Source organism: Podarcis muralis, chromosome 15 (genome assembly GCF_964188315.1).
Source record: "Podarcis muralis chromosome 15, rPodMur119.hap1.1, whole genome shotgun sequence".
In the NCBI taxonomy this organism is placed as follows: domain Eukaryota; kingdom Metazoa; phylum Chordata; class Lepidosauria; order Squamata; family Lacertidae; genus Podarcis; species Podarcis muralis.
In genome coordinates, this window is record NC_135669.1 from 30,842,027 (window position 1) to 30,859,366 (window position 17,340).

Genomic DNA, 17,340 nt, shown 5'->3' on the forward strand with positions numbered 1-17,340 from the left:
GAGGCAACACGCGCGGGCGTGGCGCGACGTGGTTTGCGTCGTGGCGTGAGCTTGCGCGCGCGCAGGGGCGAGAAGTCTCCTGCCGGGTCCGCCTAGGCGAGGGCTGGGCTAAGATGGCGGCGCCCGTCCTCCTGCGAGTCTCGGTGCCGCGCTGGGAGCGGGTGGCCCGCTACGCCGTGTGCCTGGCCGGCATCGCCCTCTCGCTCTACGCCTGCCACCTGGAGCGCGAGAAGGGCCGCGACCTCCACTACCGGGCCCTCTGCGACCTCAGCGACCGCGTCCGCTGCTCCGCCGCCATCGCCTCCAGGTCAGGCGGGCCGGGGAGGAGACCCGCTCGGGGGGAGAGGGTGTCCCCGAACGTGTGCAGAGCGCGTCTGACCTACTCCCCCGCCGCCCCCCGCGAGGGTCTGGCATGGCCTGAGTTATTTGCCTCCACGGTGCGGAAGGGCCCCTGAGCATATACAGACCGCACCTGCCCCTTCTCTCTTTCCAGTGATGCCCCGACGCGTATCTCCTGCTGCTTCCACCTCCTTGGGTGGTTTCGGGTCTTGCTGGGCAGGTGCAGAGGATGCAGTTCCCATTCTGCCCATACTTGGCCGGGACTGATAGCACCAATGAATTTGGGTGATAAGAGTGGAAGGATTTAGCTGTGGGTAGAGGGTCGGACTGGGAGACCAGGGTCCGGGTCTCAACTTGGCCATGAAGCTCATTGTGTGACCTTGGGTGCCAGTCACTGCCTCTCAGCCTGGCCTACCTAACAGGGTTGGTGTGGGGATTAAATGAGGAGGGGGGAACCATTTATGCCACCTTGAGCTCCTTGGAGAAAAAGGTGGAAAATAACTGCAATAAGTAAATAAAAAATCTTGGGTCTCACCACTATATAACTGCCCTAAGGGGGTGATTAATGCTGACCGACAGGGTTGTAGGTGACAGGTCTTGGAGCAAATATTGGTCACTGCTCTTCGATCTAAGAGCTCTAGCTCATCATAGGATATTGTGGGAGAGGTTTTGTGGACAAGAGTGTGCTTCATCAGATATGTGAAGTGGTCTTAGTTACCAGACAGAAACATTACAAGAGTGTGAGGCCAACAGACCACCTGTGTACATGAGAGAGGATACTGTACATATCACATAGGAAGAGGAGAAGGTATCAAAAGAGTAAAATACCCAGTCAGATTGGGTGTAGCCTTCCATAAGATGAACAATATCTGCTAACACCTAAATTGTTGCATTCTGGAATTTCTGCTGAGGTCACTTGGTGACAATTCTGCAACCACATTATAGTCAAATAACCCCTAAGATTAGCATGAAGAATTCCTGTCCTACAGGGAGTGGTTTTAGGGTGTGCATTTTGTGGAGAAACTTAAGTAAATTGATAAAACTTTTAACCTGAGGACAGGGACTGATCTTTGTAGTTCTTCTGATCTACTACAGTGGTACCTTGGTTTGCATACGTTTGGGATTACAAACACTTCAAAACCCGAAGTGTGTGTCCCTGTTTGCAACCTTTTTTTGGATTACAACCCTTTTTTTTTTTTTTTTTTTTTTGAGGCCCCATTGGCGAAAGCGCGCCTTAGGTTACAACCTGTTTTGGTTTACAAACGGACCTCTGGAACAGATTATGATTGTAAACCAAGGTACCACTGTATACTGATATTTGTAATGAATTCTGGGAGCCTTTTTCAACTAAAGAGTGTTGGAAGATTCAAATGTTGGAAGATTCAGTTACTGAGCCAAGTTGTGTTGGACCTGTTTGGGAACTTTTTCCAGCAGAGAGTGAGGAGGAGAGGGAAGGCCCTCTATATGTGTTTGGGTTGTTGCATTTGAACAAGTGATCTAGATCTAGACCGTTGGCTGAATGTAGCCTCTTGTTTTCTCTCCAGACCCTTGGAAGAAATTCTTTTGCAAAGAGGCTTGGGCTCCAGGATAAGAGCTGTGCATGCCAGGAATCTGTATGTGTTGAGCAACATTTTTGAGTAGGAGAAGGAGTGGCAGTGAATGAGTGCAGGGTGGAAGCAGAGAAGGGGGAAAAATGGGTGAGGCTGTGTTAGCTGACGGGTGTGTGTCTTGGACTGTTTCGATTTTGGCTTTGATCTACTGTGTGGGTTTAGAATGTCATGACAGGCGACATCCAGCAGGCCTCACTGGGTGGACTGGGTGACCGCTGATAGAAATTAGGCTGTGGGGAGGAAGCAGGAGGTGTCAGCTGACAGATTTATTTGGATTGAGACCAAGTTCCGCAGTAACCATGTGTATCATTGTTAAAGCAGGAACTTGCATAGTGTCTCAGAAGCTAGCAGGTGGGGTGAGGTTGGGTGTGGGAAATGTTTGGGAGGTAAGGTTGGAAAGGTTTATTGTGGAGTGTGGGTTTGGGCAAGCAGCAGTGGGAAAGGAGCTTGTCAGGTTGAGGGATGAATTAAATGCGCTTATCCAGATAATGTCAAAGAACCTTGTTTATTATGCAGATACAGCCTGTGTTCCTACAAAAGCATTTCCCACCCAATAGTAAGAGAACTCAGTTCTGTCTTGATCTCCACTGGTGAAAGAGGCCCCAGTACAGGGCAGTTTGAGGCATTGTTAAGCCTTCGGCTCTCTTGGAGATCATTCTCCTAATGCAGTGGGTTTGCTCAAAGCTACAAATTCCATTCTCCCAAACTCTCATGCATTTATTACTGCCTTGTATTTATCAGTAATATTGTTGACATCGGTTACAAGGAACTATATGTGGGTGATTTTCAGTGAGCAGATGGGAGGAAGAGAGACAGAGTACTTTGACTCGCCTCTCATGGGAAGCACAACTATGCAGTGGGCCAGTGCAAGCAGAACAGAGCTTTCCAGGCCTCCTCCACCAGGCTAGTACATACTTTTGCAGGCAAGTGGTTTTTCCTCTTTTATGCAGATATCCCCCAGGTTCTGCACCAAAGTCCAGTGCGTTATATTGACACTCTGCATTTTGCCACAGTGCTAGCTTGCTTGGTGTCATAATACTTTAATCCTTTTCAAAAAGATTTTGTAAATTCCTTGTGCTTTCATAGGGAATTGTGATCCACTTCCTAGAGCCAGAAGTCTTGTGCATGCTCCCTAATACCATGGACTTTTATCAGACATGCTATAGATTTTGCAATATTCAGATACAGTTTTCACCACATTTTGAGCAATTCAGTGAAATAGATTCACTTTTTTTTAAAAAAAAGACACAGCCTGTGCAAAAACTTCAACTTGGTTTTAAAGCCCTTTGTCTATCTTATGGTAATGGGGAGTGTTGTCAGACAAGAGGCTTACTAAACATCATAAGACCCCAGAGGAAATCTTATTTGTGTGAAAGATTTTCATCAGTACACTAGCAGTCTCAGAAAGTCTCAGTTTTACACTGTTGCTATTTATCATATTGACTTCCTGATAGTTTGGCAGGCAACAGCTAGGGGTTTTTTGCCTGTATTGTGTGGAGGCTGGATTGACAGCTCATTCCTGTTGTGACAGGGTAGGGACCCTGTGGTTTGTTTTGTCAAACAAATCCCTCAAGTAAAAGCATATTTTCTCCACTCCTTAACAATAGTGTGCTGTTTTATCTTTTTAGTTATACTTTGAACTGAGTTTCCCAACCCATTGCCACGATGACCTTCAGCTCCTATTAGCTGCTAGGCTTCCTGACCTTTCTGATTGACCTCTCCTGCCTCTTTTCCCGTCACATCTTTCCCTGCTGCCCTGCTTATTGAGCATTGCTTGATTCCTAGCTGTTGTTTGCCAGAGTTGGCCAGTAGACAACTGATAGAGTGAGTCGTGGCACAGTAGGATTAGCTTGGCATGCAGGACAGTGTAGAGTCCACCCAGAGGGTCAGTTGAAAGCTAGAGCACTGCCAGGTCAGGGGCTGGCCCAGCAAGCCCATCTAAAGACTGCTGTGATGTGGCTGAAACGAAAGAGAAGCTAGCAGACTGGAGGAACAACAGTTCAGTTGGTTAGAGCACGATGCTGATCATGCCAGGTCACAGGTTCAATCCCCCATATGGGACAGCTGCATATTCCTCCATTGCAGGGGGTTGTACTAGATGATCCTCAGGGTCCCTTCCAACTACTATTCTACTATATAGCTTGGCAAAGATACAGGCTCTGGGGAAGGGCCATAACACAGGGATGGAGCATCTACTTTGCATGCAGAAGGTCCCAGGCCCAATCCCCAGCACTCCCAGGTAGACCTGGGAAAACACCTAACTTGAAATGCCAGTCGTTGTTGACAGTACTGAGCTGGATGGACCAGAGGTGTGACTTTATATGAGGCAGTTTGCTGTGTCACTGTTGTCCCAACACCCACCCCAAGAAGGAACATTTTCATTCATTTCATTAGCTGATGTGTTTGAAGCACATTGTTGCTCCTGCAAGGGAACTCCCTGAACATTGCAGGGGTCACAGGTCAAGATATGCTCCTCTGGCAGAGCTGAGCAGGAGATCTTGTGCACTGCTGGATGAATATCATTCTTCTTTTTGCCTTAATTGCAGCCAGATATGAAATTTGATGCCCTGGTAATAATTAGCAGCAATATGGCACAGCTAAAGGGAATCAGTAATCTGGAGACTGGAAAACTAGAAGGAATGATTGATTTAACTATTTCTTAAGACCTCCTTCATTGTGCTGTGCAAGGATGTCTTCTGCTCAGAATCCCCCTCCAACTTTTTCAGATGGCACACAAAGTTGTCTTGCTTCTCATTTGGGACTGGAGAAGACCCAGGTGTGTCGTTGTCTAGAAACAGTGGAATTTTTCATGTCGTGTCTTCTGGCTAGTTCCTGGAAAATCAATCTTTTTTGGAAGCTGGCTCCCAGAGCAGGTGTGCTAGATTTAAACATACAAGGTGTTCTAAGATTTTCACAATTAAACTATAGAAGTACTGTTGTTGTTTAGTCGTTCAGTCGTGTCCGACTCTTCGTGACCCCATGGACCAGAGCACGCCAGGCACTCCTGTCTTCCACTGCCTCCCGCAGTTTGGTCAGTACTGTACTGTACGGGACCTTAAATATACTGCCTAAATTGCTGTCAACTCCACTGTGTTCAAGGTAAAGCTGGATGCTTGCTGGAAGAAAGGAAGTCATTCTAGCAGGTGTAAGCGTAGGAAAGTTACTTGCCTTCCTCTCCACACATGCTGTATGTTAGCCATTTGTGGCGTTAAAAGGAGCCAAGCTTTCTCTGCATGGTGGCCTAGAGATGAGATTGTTCATCATAGGGGACCAGGCAACTGATTTATTTTCTGCCCTTTTCTACAGTTGAAGTTAGTGGACTTTGCATTAATCACATATGGAATTTCTGTTGGGGTGTGTGTGTGTCAGGTGTTTAACCTTGGCAGCTCCCTGCACATTCTCCTGAAATATTTGCTAGCAGACGTACCTTCTGTAGGTGAAATGTTTTCTGAAGTTGTGTAATGTTTTAGAATACTTTTTCCCAAACGCATCATGGGTTGGGCATTTGTGTGCTTAGGTGGTGATTAGCAGTGGTTTCCCAGTTTGGAATTGGGTAATGTGGGTGAAACTTGAACGGGAGTGTGAGAAAATCCTTATCTTGTACAGGAAGCCTTCCTTAAAGTTAGGCACTCATTGCACTTGGAACCTAAGAAAAGCACTACAGCTGGATCGTGCCAATAGGGGCGTATTAGTCCAACATACTGTTCCCACAGCAGGTAACCAGATGCCCCTGTGGGGAGTCTGCAGGCAGGACCTGACTGCAACACCACCCTCCATGGTTTGTGATTCTTATCCTCAAGCCCAGCTCAGGCAGAAGTGGAGGGCCAAGGATCATATCCAGTTTTAGTCATACTCAGAGTAGAGCTACTGGAGTTAATAGAAGTGGTTAATGTAGAGCCACTAATTTCAATAGGTCTCCTCTGAGTAGAACTTTGATACAGTCTTGAACTCGCCCCCTGCTTTGGATGGCATTAAAACAGGATTAGAGAAATTCATGGCAGCAAAGAGGGCTACTAGCCAGGATGGCTCTGCTCTGCTTTCACAGTTGGAGGCACCAATTCTCCTGAATACAAGTTGCTGGAAACCCCAGGATGGGAGAGTGCTGCTATGCTCGAATCCTGCTTGCGGGTTTGGCACCTGATTGGTCATTGTGAGAAGAGGGTCTCTGGACTAGATGGGCCATTGGCCTGATTCAGCAGGCTTTTCTTACGTTCTTATGAACCCCTTTGCCAGCCCTGCCCAATTTAACAAACTCAAATTTGTGCATGGCCCATTCATGGCCTCGCTGGCTACATTACAGTGCAAAAGGACTTGCTAATAGCTGGTGCTGCTCATCTGAAACCTGAGTGATTCTTTTAAGGGCAAGTTACATTTCATCTGATGTAAAACCAAAACAAAACAACCACAAAAAACTCCAATCCAAAAACCATCAAAAACTAGTAAAGCAGGAAAATTAAAGAGAGCAGCTGACAGAAGACCTGCAGTTTCAGTAGCAATGGAAACAACACAGCAAGTTTATGGACTTACTAATCCCCAAATCCTTTATTATCCCATAACAAATTTAATTACTGAGCAGAGGAGCCACAGAGCATCCCGGCACGAATCAGCAGCAGCAGTTTGTCTTTGAGGTTTGCATAAAGGGTTCTGTTTAGCGGTGGTATGAAGCTGAAGGCTCACCACACTTGCCTGAACTCCACAAATGAGCCCTTTTTATAGCGGCCCTCAAGGGCCGTTGAGGGCACTGCCTGCATTCCTAATGCTGCAGAAAGCCTTCCTTGGCTTGTCTGGAATTATGGTCAGAAATTAAACTGTGAGGTCATGGTTTTAATATGCTTAAACCACTGTGAGAAATGAGGTTGACAAAGCGGTGAAGTCAGGCTCAGTCTTTGTTAGGGCTAGGCAATATCTGCTTTTCAACTTCGTGATACATCACCAGCTAAACATCACAATATTTCACCCTCAAAGCCAGCCACTAGATGAAAGGGAAGTGCTTCTTTCATAAAATTTATACACCGCTTGACTGTAAGGGAGAAAAGCCCCTTTTAAGTGGTTTACAAAAAGGATACAATAAAATTCATAAGAAAAATTAATGGCAATAATTGAAAACTTTCACAAAGTTAAAATAATGATAGACTAAAAACAGATTAAAACTCTTCTCAACTTTCTGAAGATCTGCGTCGCCTTGTCTAAACAAGAATGTTTTTAGCAGGTGCTGAAAAGAGTACAGTGAAGGTGCCTGCCCGATGTCAATAGGCAGGGAGTTTCAGAGTGTATGTATTTGTTTTATTTATTAAATTTGTATACCGCCCTTCCTCTGCAGATCACAACATAAAGTGCAGGTGCTGTCACACTAAAAAGTTGACTTCTTTTGAATGTGGAATGGGTATTATGTGGCAACTAACAGGGCCACTTCCGCTGACTAAATGGTGGGTAAATGGTTCCCAAGTTGTTACGGGCTTTATATGCTAATAGTAGTACCTAGCAAATTGGTAGCCAGTGAGATCTTTGATCACAGGTGTTCCATGCTGTCAGCGACCGTGCCACAGCATTTTGCACTATAACTGCAGCTTCCGAATCAAATGATTCCAGTCTTCTCTGTCATGTTGTATGTGTGTGGCAGATGTGGCCGAGCTGTGTGCGCAAGGCCTCCTTGCCCACTCGCCTGTCTTACTGTAGGAGGAGGCAAAACAATCAGATTCATGCAATGCAGACTAACTGCTCCACTGTCTTTCAGATGGGGTCGAGGTTTTGGCCTGCTGGGTTCCATTTTTGGAAAAGACAGTGCAATAAATCAACCGAACAGCGTCTTCGGTCTTGTGTTCTATGTTCTACAAATGTTACTTGGTAAGTGTCAAAACTTCCCTCCCTCCATTTTCCATTATCTTTTGCCTGTGGTGCTCAGGGTCACACACCTTCTGTTGAATAAACTTCGTTCCTGGCACAGCTGCATCCTGTATCCTCACTGAACTGCCTTTCCTATCCCATGGTCTGAACAAGCAGGTCAACAGCTCATAGTCCTTAACCACAGTAACACCCACAAATCTTGAAGCAGAGCTGGAAAGAATAGCCAATTCCCAGCCATCAAAATTAACACACATTTGTTAGTTGTCAGCCATGTTCAGGGCTGGGGAAAATGTCTCAGCTGCATCAGAAGTGATGGGGAATGTGGCGGCAACCATCCTGTGTTCCTCACTTCAGATTCCCTCCCCAAACTCCCTTCAGATAATCAAAAACCATATTTTCAGGGAATGCATAGGCTTGCAAATAGCCACTCGCCTGGTTGCCTTTGGTGAGCTGGAATCCATTCCAGGCAAAACCAGGCTGTAACTCAGAAGGAAGCTGGCCCTTCTTGTTTTCAGGCTTCCAGCGGGTTGCAAATCCTTGGAGTCAGTATAACTTTGATGGGGCTTCTTTGCAAGCCTGAGTGGGTGTTTTGCAGCATTTGCTCTCATTAACCCTTCCTTTCCTCCCACCCTCCCCACTCCTGCTGTTCCTGCTCTCCCAGCTGTCAAACTTCAGGTTGTCAGCGTCTTGTGGCAGTGACCACTCTGTGCTTGCAGCTGCTTTAAAATGCTGTGCCCGGTGTTGGCGCTGCATAATGTAACAGAGGAAGGACTTGCACACCTTCTCTGCAAAGGTGCTGTGCATTAAATTTCCTCGCTGGATATCCCGGGAGCCTCAACTGAAGTGTTATGGTAATTGGTGGTCTTTGATATTTTGGTGGTGGGCAGCATTGTGAAGTAGCTTTTGGGGGGGAATAGCTGAGGACAGGCCCCTGCTTCTCCCTCCATGAGTTTATCTAATCCCCCATGAAGGCTTTCTGAGCCTTACTACTTTTTACAGCCAGTTTCCATGAATCGAGTAAGATGGAGCAGACTTAACATTGGCACCAGGGCTTGGAGCTCGTAACCTCTGAGGCTTTAAGCATTTTAAGAAAGCAAAAATCCTTGAGCAAATCCTGTTTCTCTGCCTGACAGTGGGCGGTCTGTTAGTGCTGCGGTGACTGACCTATTTGTTTTATTTGTTTCAAAAAAATGATACAGTACACCACTTGATTGTAGTAAAACCACAAAGCAGTTTACAAAAAAAGATAAATCAATAAAATTATCACTAAGAAAAATTAACCAAAATAATTGAAGACATTCAAAAAGTTAAATTAGCAAAACAAAAAACTTGCATCAGTTTTAAAAACCTGCATCAATTTTCTAGACATCTGGGTAGGCTTGTCTAAACAAAAATGCTTTTAGCAGATGCCGAAAAGAGTCATGTGAAAGCACCTGCCTGATATCAATAGGCAGGGAGTTCCAAAGTGTAGGTGCTGCTGCTGACTTCCAGCTTCCAGCTTCCAGCTGGTGTGTGTGTAACAAAACACCTCTCCATCTTTCCAAGTCTGCTTTGAATGGTATGTTAAACGTGTCTTTTTAAAAATGAGAAATAGGAATGGCTCGGCTGGGCTGTGTTGGGCAAAACTGTGCCAAGTAACTGCTTTCTCTTTTCCAGGTATGACGGCAAGTGCGGTAGCGGCGCTAGTCCTCATGATGTCTTCCATAGTGTCGGTAATAGGATCCTTGTACCTGGCCTACATTCTGTACTTTGTCCTGAAGGAATTCTGCATTATCTGCGTTGTCACGTACTTGCTGAACTTCATTCTCTTTATCATCAACTACAAACGACTAGTTTACTTGAACGAAGCCTGGAAGCGGCAACTCCCGCCCAAACAGGATTAACCCCCTCCCCCATCCCCATGAAAACTTTTGACTGACAGTCTGAAGACCCGACTTCCGTTTCGAGTTTATTTCACAGTAAAAGAAGGTTTTTGTTGTTGTTATTTTTATTCTCCATATCAGATGCTTTCCCCCAAGGATCGTCACTGGTTTAATGACAGTGAATGCAAAAGAACCGGGCTCTGTGGTAACTTCTGTCCAATGAATTCAAGGTGGCATCGGTGGAAGTCCTAACCCAATCAAAGACCAGCTTTAACTCTACGCTGAAGGAGTTCTTAGCTGCAGATTCGTTGCACCCTCCTACTCTGTCCTCCCCCCAATATTTCAGGTTGGTAACACTTGCTAGGAAGCCCCTGCATTCTATGTATAAATTCAGTTTTGGGAGTCTTTAACAGAAGATCATGATAACTTTATTCTAGACTTTAGAGGTACCGTACGGAAATGTTGCTGTTTACATTATGTGTATTTGTAGCTAAGGGGATTTCACTTAGAAGACTTACTGCAACATTGTACATAAGGCTCAGAAGCGCTGGGCAGCGTCCGTGTGAAAACAGAAGCTTATCACGGCTCAAACCGGTTTTTGTTCAGAAGCTTAGCGACTTGAAAAACCTTCAAATTCTCGTTGGAATATTTTATTTTTTAATGGAGGATGAAATGAGCCCATCTCTCTGGAGAAAACTGTTGCAACGAGGGAGAATTAGTTGAGATTCCTTCTTCCTTCTTTTTCTTTGGACATGAAAATGGAATTTGATGCGGCAAGTTGTGCATGTCTTCAGAAAGCGACAGGACTTAATACAGGTTCCTGTGCAACACGTGAGCTGTTTGGCGTGGGTGACAAAAGATCTCCTGGGAGGACACTAAGAAGGGTTTGGCCTGGGGGAATGGAGGGTCATGGCATTGGGAGAGCCATCTTCTCAAATAGAAAAAGGGGTGAGCCGCCCTTGCGCTCCAAATCGATGTCAGGCGGCCAAACAGTATTAATGGTTTGAGGTATATTTCAAGCTGCTGCGTAGAATTACAACGTTACACTGGATCCCAGTGACTTACTGGCAAACTGATGCACTGAAGTCTTCTTATGCAAGCCAGAATGCAATGGAGGGCAATGTCCAAGGGCACTTAGAGTTTCCCCTGGGCAGTTTCCCTTTGTTTCAACGAGGCTGGCGCATAAAATGATTGTGACAAACTTTGTAGAGACCTAGTGATCCCGGATCCTTTTATACAAAATTGGGAGTGAAGTTTAGGGTGGATATTGAACTCTTCCCCCCACTCCTGAGATGAGGGGCAGGAGGGCTAGGGATTGTGTTAAAAGAAAATGGGCAGGCGAAATGAATAGGCTTGGTTGAAAGGGAAGGCTTAGGATTCCGTAACGGTTCTTGTTGGAAACTGTACGTTCAAGCGAAAGAGCGCATCACTGTGGGTTAATTTCCTTCATTCCATGGCGTCCTGAAATGCAGTGTTTCTTTTTCCTTTTAAAAAAAGTGCCTTCTGTCCTTAAAAAAAAAAGAAAAAAAGAAAAAAAACCAAATATTGGGCCAAGGGGTTGGAGGTGTTTGAAACTGGCAGGCAGAAGTGTTCGTACGAGATAGATAGATATATATATGAAACAAACCTTTGCAGTATGTAGAAAGTGTTTCTCTTCCCATGGGGCTCCCCACATAACCAATGACCTCAGATGGGTTCCTCCTATGATCACTTTGGCTAACCTCATGGTTTGGACTATGGTTGAGGAGAGTTGTAGTCCGAAGGCGCCCAGGGGGAAGGCACTAGGCTGCTGTGAAGGCCTTCCAAGGACGTTCCTATGAAGCCTGGTTGGAGGAGGCAGGAATGCCAGTTCTTCGGCCACCCCCCAAAACTGGTCCTTTCAGCCAAGTCAATGCTTGGTGCCCACTGCCGACAAGGGCAGCAGTGTGGGCTCCACAGTCCCTGTGACTGGCTTCTGCTCTTTGTGCTGGAGCATCTCCTGGCGGAAGAGGCTTACCTGCCCTTCCTTCCCACACTACATTACCCAACAATGGAGGCTTTGCCCGGCCAGTTTTGATAGGAAGGCAGGAGCCCGCAAATGGACCATTTTGCAGGGCTCGAAATCTGGGAAGGCAGGAGCAGCTTCCAGTCTTGACACAGCCGCCACACTCAAAAGATCCCTCCATGGAAGTGCTGCTGTCTTTCCTATTCCCCCTGCCCCCAGCTTCCCGCAGCGGTGGGAAAACGAGGTTGCCGCTTTGTTCTCATAGAGCAGCAAGAAGGCAAGTGTTTCTGGAGAGCGAGAGTGTGTGTGTTTTAGCGGTGCTAAGGAGGGTTTGGAAGGGCAGTCTCTGTGGGTGACCGTAGCCCCTGTTGGAACCGCACAGCGGCTACAGTCACCTGGAGGCTTCTCTGCATGGGACTACTTGAGGCTCCTGTATGAATTAGCCTGTGGAATTGATATAGTCACAACTATGCTTCATCCCCAAATATCTCCGGCAGTTGCTTTGGGTGTGCGTGCCTGAGCACGCTTGTGCAAAAGTATTAAGGGTAGCGGGTTCATTGAGCTCAGCGGCATGTGATCAGAGCCCTGGCACCCGGCATTGTTTCCTAGGCATCTCACAGTGCCTGTCCTGGGTTGCACAGGAGAGTGAAATATCTTGGGGCAGATCTGAATGTATCTAACCAATCCCAAGAGAAACTGAGAGGTCCCTGTTCTCCCAAGCGTGTGATGCCAAAAGAGTAGCCCTGCGCTATTCCCACTGCCCACTCCCGGTGCAGGGCAGACTCTTTCCTGCCTTCGTATCTGAGAGGGCTGAAAACGTTCTTTGAAGAACCTCCTTCTAGAAAATTCCATTCCGTCTGTGTCTAAATACTTCTCGTGAGTCTGTGTAAGAAGTCCTCGTTTTGATGTACCGTTCTCCTTTTTAAAACAACAACACAAGATTAAGGTGTTAGAATGAAATCCTCTTGTGTCTTGTGAAAAACGCAGTGTGTTTTCAGTGGGATCGGCATCTGCCCCCCCCCCCCCGATGGTCTTTTTCGACAGTATTTTTAAAGCCTGCCAAATGAACAGTCCGGTTCTCACAAGGGACCACAACCGAGCACAAGAGGGTGGCAGTGGAAGCCTGGTCATATGAGTACTGTTTGATATGTATATGTATTTGTGTATATGTGTGTGTATGTATGTATATATATATATACACATATATGCATACATGCAGTGTATAAAAGAAAGAAAAAACACTAATAACCGCTTGTTGTCTTTGTCAGGGTGAGGAAAAGTTTCTCAAAAGACATACAAGAGTAAAGCTGAAGCTTGTCTTGAAATTTGTCGGTGGTATAGATTTTTTTTGTTTTTTGCCCTTGCTCTGAAAGATTTTTTTTTTTAAAAAAAATCTTGTAATGATTAAATGTAAGGGTTTATTTATTGATTATTATTATTTCTTAACATATCTGAGGGCGAGAGAAGGCTTTGCTTTCCTTGAACCTTTGGTCAAGGAGAAGAGTTCCATTTGTACACGGTTGTAACCTTGGCCTTTGTGTTTCCTCCCCGCTTCTTGGGACCAGCCTTTTCCTGCTTTCCGGGGCCAGCAAGCCTCACTGCTCCCACGCAATTTGGCCTGCTCTGCCTGCTGATCTTGAATTGCAGAATCAAAACCTTGGGTGTTGACTTCATCCCTCCCCCTTCGTTTTCTCCCCGATGGAGAGAAACCCACCTTTTTGTTAAGTGTTCTTCGCAGGCTCTGTGCATCACAGATGTTCCCAGCCTGGTTTGTTTTGACGCCTGCGTAACAGCCACCCAGGGCACTCGGCAGTTGACTTGTAGCTGCAGGAGAGCCCATCCGGCTCCTTCCTCCCACTCCTATCACCCGGGGGGACAGAAACCCTTCTCCTTTGGAGGAGCCAGGCCCCTTAACGCACTGTGGTGGCTGGACCTGCCTACAGGGCTGCAAGAAGTGTGCACGCTTCCTTATCGCCCACCCCAGTGGGACCCCCCAAAAAGCCCCAGCCAACTCTCCCCATAATGTATGATTGTGATACCCGGGTCTCAGCCATGAGAGGATAGGACTATCCATGCAAAAAAGCAGTTTTGGTGCAGGATGCAACATGGTGGTGCCCCATGCAGCACCAGTTGCAACTTGCCCACATGATTTTCTCTTGAGGTCAGCAGACTTCATGGACCTATGTAGAAGAGGGAACCCTTGCCCCCTTTTTTTCATGCACCTGCCAAAATCCTGTCTTTTTACACAGCCATCCTTGGCCAGTTGCATCTGGTTGTCCAAGCTGCCTCATTTTATGCCAGAGAGAAACAGGGAAATGCTTGTTGTCTTTCGGTGATTTAAAGGTTCAAGTTCGTATTAGCCCTGTGTGGGGAAGCCAGACTTTCTGGAGACCAACCTCATTCTCCTCCCTCGCCTGTCATTCCAACCCAACCCCTGAAAATTGAGTGTGGCGTGTCCAAGTCGTCCTGCAGACAGGGAGCAGGCAGCTTTTTGCTTAGTGGGGGATGGGAGACAGGGAGCCCTTGTGGGTCGGAGAAACCCATTTTTGTATTACACGTGGGACCCTTCACAGTAGAGTAGGGGGTAGCTGTTGCGTCCAGGAGCTTGTGAATGAAGGCATATTATTTGAGGCAGACAACAGTCCAGCTTCCACTCACCCCTTCAAGGTTTTGATCTAGATGGATGAACTGACATGTTCATGTTGCTTTTGTGCCACCTTCGCCAACCTCATCTGGAGGGAGCTGGTGAGAGATGGGGGGGGGGTCCAAAACATCTAGAGAGCATCAGGTTGGCAAAGGGCGATTGGCGAAGGATGGGATAAATCTGTAGTCTGGGGTGTGGGTGTGGGTGTGTTTCTATAAAGGTCTGCTGCTTATGGGAATAATGTTAGCAGACTGCAGAATCAGAACATCTTTTGAAAGGGGTTTTCTTGCTGCTCGATGTGGTCTCTGATCCAAAAAGAAAGCTAGGATTTCAGCTAGCAGCTCCTGGCCTACCTGGATTTAAAAATAAAATAAAATACTTTGGCCTCTGTTCTGCCAACGCTATTGAAACACACCCTTGCAAAACTAAGGAAGCTGAAGTATTCCATTACCATTTTTTTAATTAAAAAAAAAACCTGTATTAAGCATGGACTAAATATTCAATGTGTGTTCTGTCTCGTATGTTTTGATCTGACAATTATTATTTCTTTTTCATGTGTTTCGAACTCGCCACCTGTGTCTAAATTGGAGTCGTTCCGTTTTTCTGTTCAACCTAAGACTGCGACATTCTAAGGTCTGGGGTCCACTTTTTGCTAATGCGAAATTAAAACAGAAACCATGTAAATAATGTAAGAATGTTTTATTTGTTGCACATAACTTTTTTGGTATAAAAAACAAAAATAAATGTAGAAATTATCTGTGGATGTCTTTGCAGTGTTGTTTCATAATCCGTGCTGCTGTTTCATGCCCTTCTCCCCAGTAAGGCCCCCAATACCTTGATGTTTAGTCACAGTCCGCATTACAGTGCATAAAGTTATGCACTGTGGAGAAAGAATGGGGAGAGGTTTTTCTCCCTCACATATAATGCTAGCACCCAATAGGGTCATCCGCTAAAGTTGAATGTTGAAAGATTCAGGACAGACAAAATACCGGTAATTCCTTCACGCAGCACATAGTTAAACGCTGGAACTCTCTCCCACAGGAGGCAGTGATGGCCACCAACTTGGATGGCTTTAAAGGAGGATTGGACAAATTCATGGCGGTTAAGGCCACCAATGGCTATGCTCTATCAATCGCTGAGAATTACAAGTGTGAAGAGTGTGTCTGTTGTGCTAATCTCCTGCTCGGGGGCTTCCCAGAATAGGCATCTGGTTGGCCACTGAACTAGACAAGCATTTCTGCTGAACCAGCAGCTTCTTGCTCATACACCATACTTGTCAAAAAGACCCAAGAGATTGCGGTGATGGTTACACAAGGCTACACTGGCTTTGGGTAAGCCAGAATCTATAAACATGTTCAAAATGAGAATGTCATGGATGCTTTAGTTGACATTCCTCCTGCATTGCAGGGGGTTGGACTAGATGACCCTCAGGATCCCAACTCTACAATTCTATGGTTCTATAAAAAAATCTTTGTCCGTTTTCATTTACGTTCCTTTGGCTTTATCGTACGGAAGAGCAGAGCTGTGGTCCCTCCCCTGCTTTCATGAAGAAAACACATTGGAGCAAAAACAATCACGGAAATTTAGTCGCTATTTGGATGCTCAGTAGTGCCTCTCCTTGAATTTCTTCTGCTGTGCTTAACGTAACAGCATAAGTCAAGTGCAATTGGAGGCCTGAGTTTGGGGCAAACCAATGTCATGGTAATTGGGCCGCGCAAGGGGCCTGCATTCCTCAGCCAGCTTCCAGTATCTCTCCCTTAGGACGAAGGCAGCCGATTTGGGTTGTCGTTGGCGGGTGAAAATACCTTTCTTGTTACCCAAAACGCGCATTGTGCCTGCAAGATGGGAAAGAAAGTTAAAAGGGAAGGCTCAACAGCAACAGCTTTGTAGAGCTGGGAAGGAACTTGCAGGTAATCCAGACCAAGGATGGGGAATCTGTGATGGCTCTCCATACATTGTTAGACTCCCAACTCCTATCATCTCTCAGCACTGGCCAAGCTGTCTGCCTGGGGCTGATGGGAGTTGGAGTCCAACAAGATCCAAAGGGCCATGCAGGTTCCCTGTCCCTGATCTCTGGGCCACTTCCTGTCCAGTGCAAGATGTACCCCTGCCAGATACAGTCCAGCCTCTGCTTAAATTCCTTACGTGAATGAAAACCCCCTGCTTCACCAGGCAGTTTGGTCTCTTGCCTCAACAGCTCTTGAACACCGGGGAGCTGCTGTCTTGCATTGCCTATAGCAGGACAGTCCCAACTGGGCTGCAAGAGTACTTAGACACAGAACCCGTGGGCCACACACTGCCTTGTTGCACTGGAGGTGTGAGCAAGACTAAAATTTGGCCCCCGCGAGGCTCTGGCAGGATCCAAGAGCCCACCCACCTCCTTTCTAAATTGGGAAAGTGCTAAGCTTTTGGAATGAAGCAGGAGGGCTCTAGGACCCTGCCAGAGCCTCGGTTTTCGAGTGTCTCGGAAGCCAAAGGTTTTGGAACCCGAACACCAAAAACCCAGAAGCAGTTGCTTCCGTTTTTGAATGCGCCTCGGAAGTCGAACGGCTTCTGCTGTGTGTTTTTCTTTTTTCTCCATTGACTTTGCCGACCACCCTTTGTGCCTCGGTTGTCGAACGTTTCGGAATTCGAACAGCCTTCCGGAACGGATTATGTTCAACAACCAAGGTACCACTGTACCTCCAAACCAACGTCAAAAGTTTCCAGAGATTTAAGACTTCCAAGGAGCTGTCGCCAGCGGGCAGCACTGACTGTAGTATTTGTTTATTGCTGATGAATATTCTGCAGGATGCTGGAAGCAAATCACAAGAATTCTAAGACGCCCCTGCCCCATTCCCACCACACCAGAGAAGCTGGCTTGTACATTTCGGCACAAGCAAAGGTAGTCAAGAACCATAGGGGGTCAGGCAGGTGTAGAGGGAGAGAAGGGGTTGGCTAGACGTGAGTGAAGGAGGTTTGGGAAAGCGATAGATGGAGTTAGCAAGGCAAAGTGAACAAGGGCAGCATCCCCCAGTATTAAATTTATGAGTTGCTTCCCAACGGCAGAGTCCTAAA

The 17,340-nt window shown here is 46.5% G+C and overlaps 2 protein-coding genes across 3 annotated transcripts in view; one reads left to right on the plus strand and one right to left on the minus strand.

The window, feature by feature from the left end:
- On the plus strand, positions 1–15,044 carry VKORC1L1 (vitamin K epoxide reductase complex subunit 1L1). 2 transcript variants are annotated; one of them, XM_028708809.2, is made up of 3 exons: positions 8–307; positions 7,684–7,793; positions 9,450–15,044. In XM_028708809.2, exons 1-3 carry the CDS (start codon positions 114–116, stop codon positions 9,674–9,676), a joined length of 531 nt encoding a protein of 176 aa, XP_028564642.1. In that variant the 5' UTR covers positions 8–113; the 3' UTR covers positions 9,677–15,044. The 2 variants fall into 2 exon arrangements, with proteins under 2 accessions (XP_028564643.1, XP_028564642.1); XM_028708810.2 differs by lacking the exon at positions 7,684–7,793 and having other exon boundaries at positions 1–307.
- GUSB (glucuronidase beta) overlaps positions 14,968–17,340 on the minus strand; it is an 18,051-nt gene continuing 15,678 nt past the window's right edge. Inside the window, exon 12 of the mRNA XM_028708808.2 lies at positions 14,968–16,118. Within this exon, the coding sequence (XP_028564641.2) occupies positions 15,940–16,118 (179 nt within the window). The 3' untranslated portion in view covers positions 14,968–15,939. The remainder of the gene's footprint in view (positions 16,119–17,340) is intronic.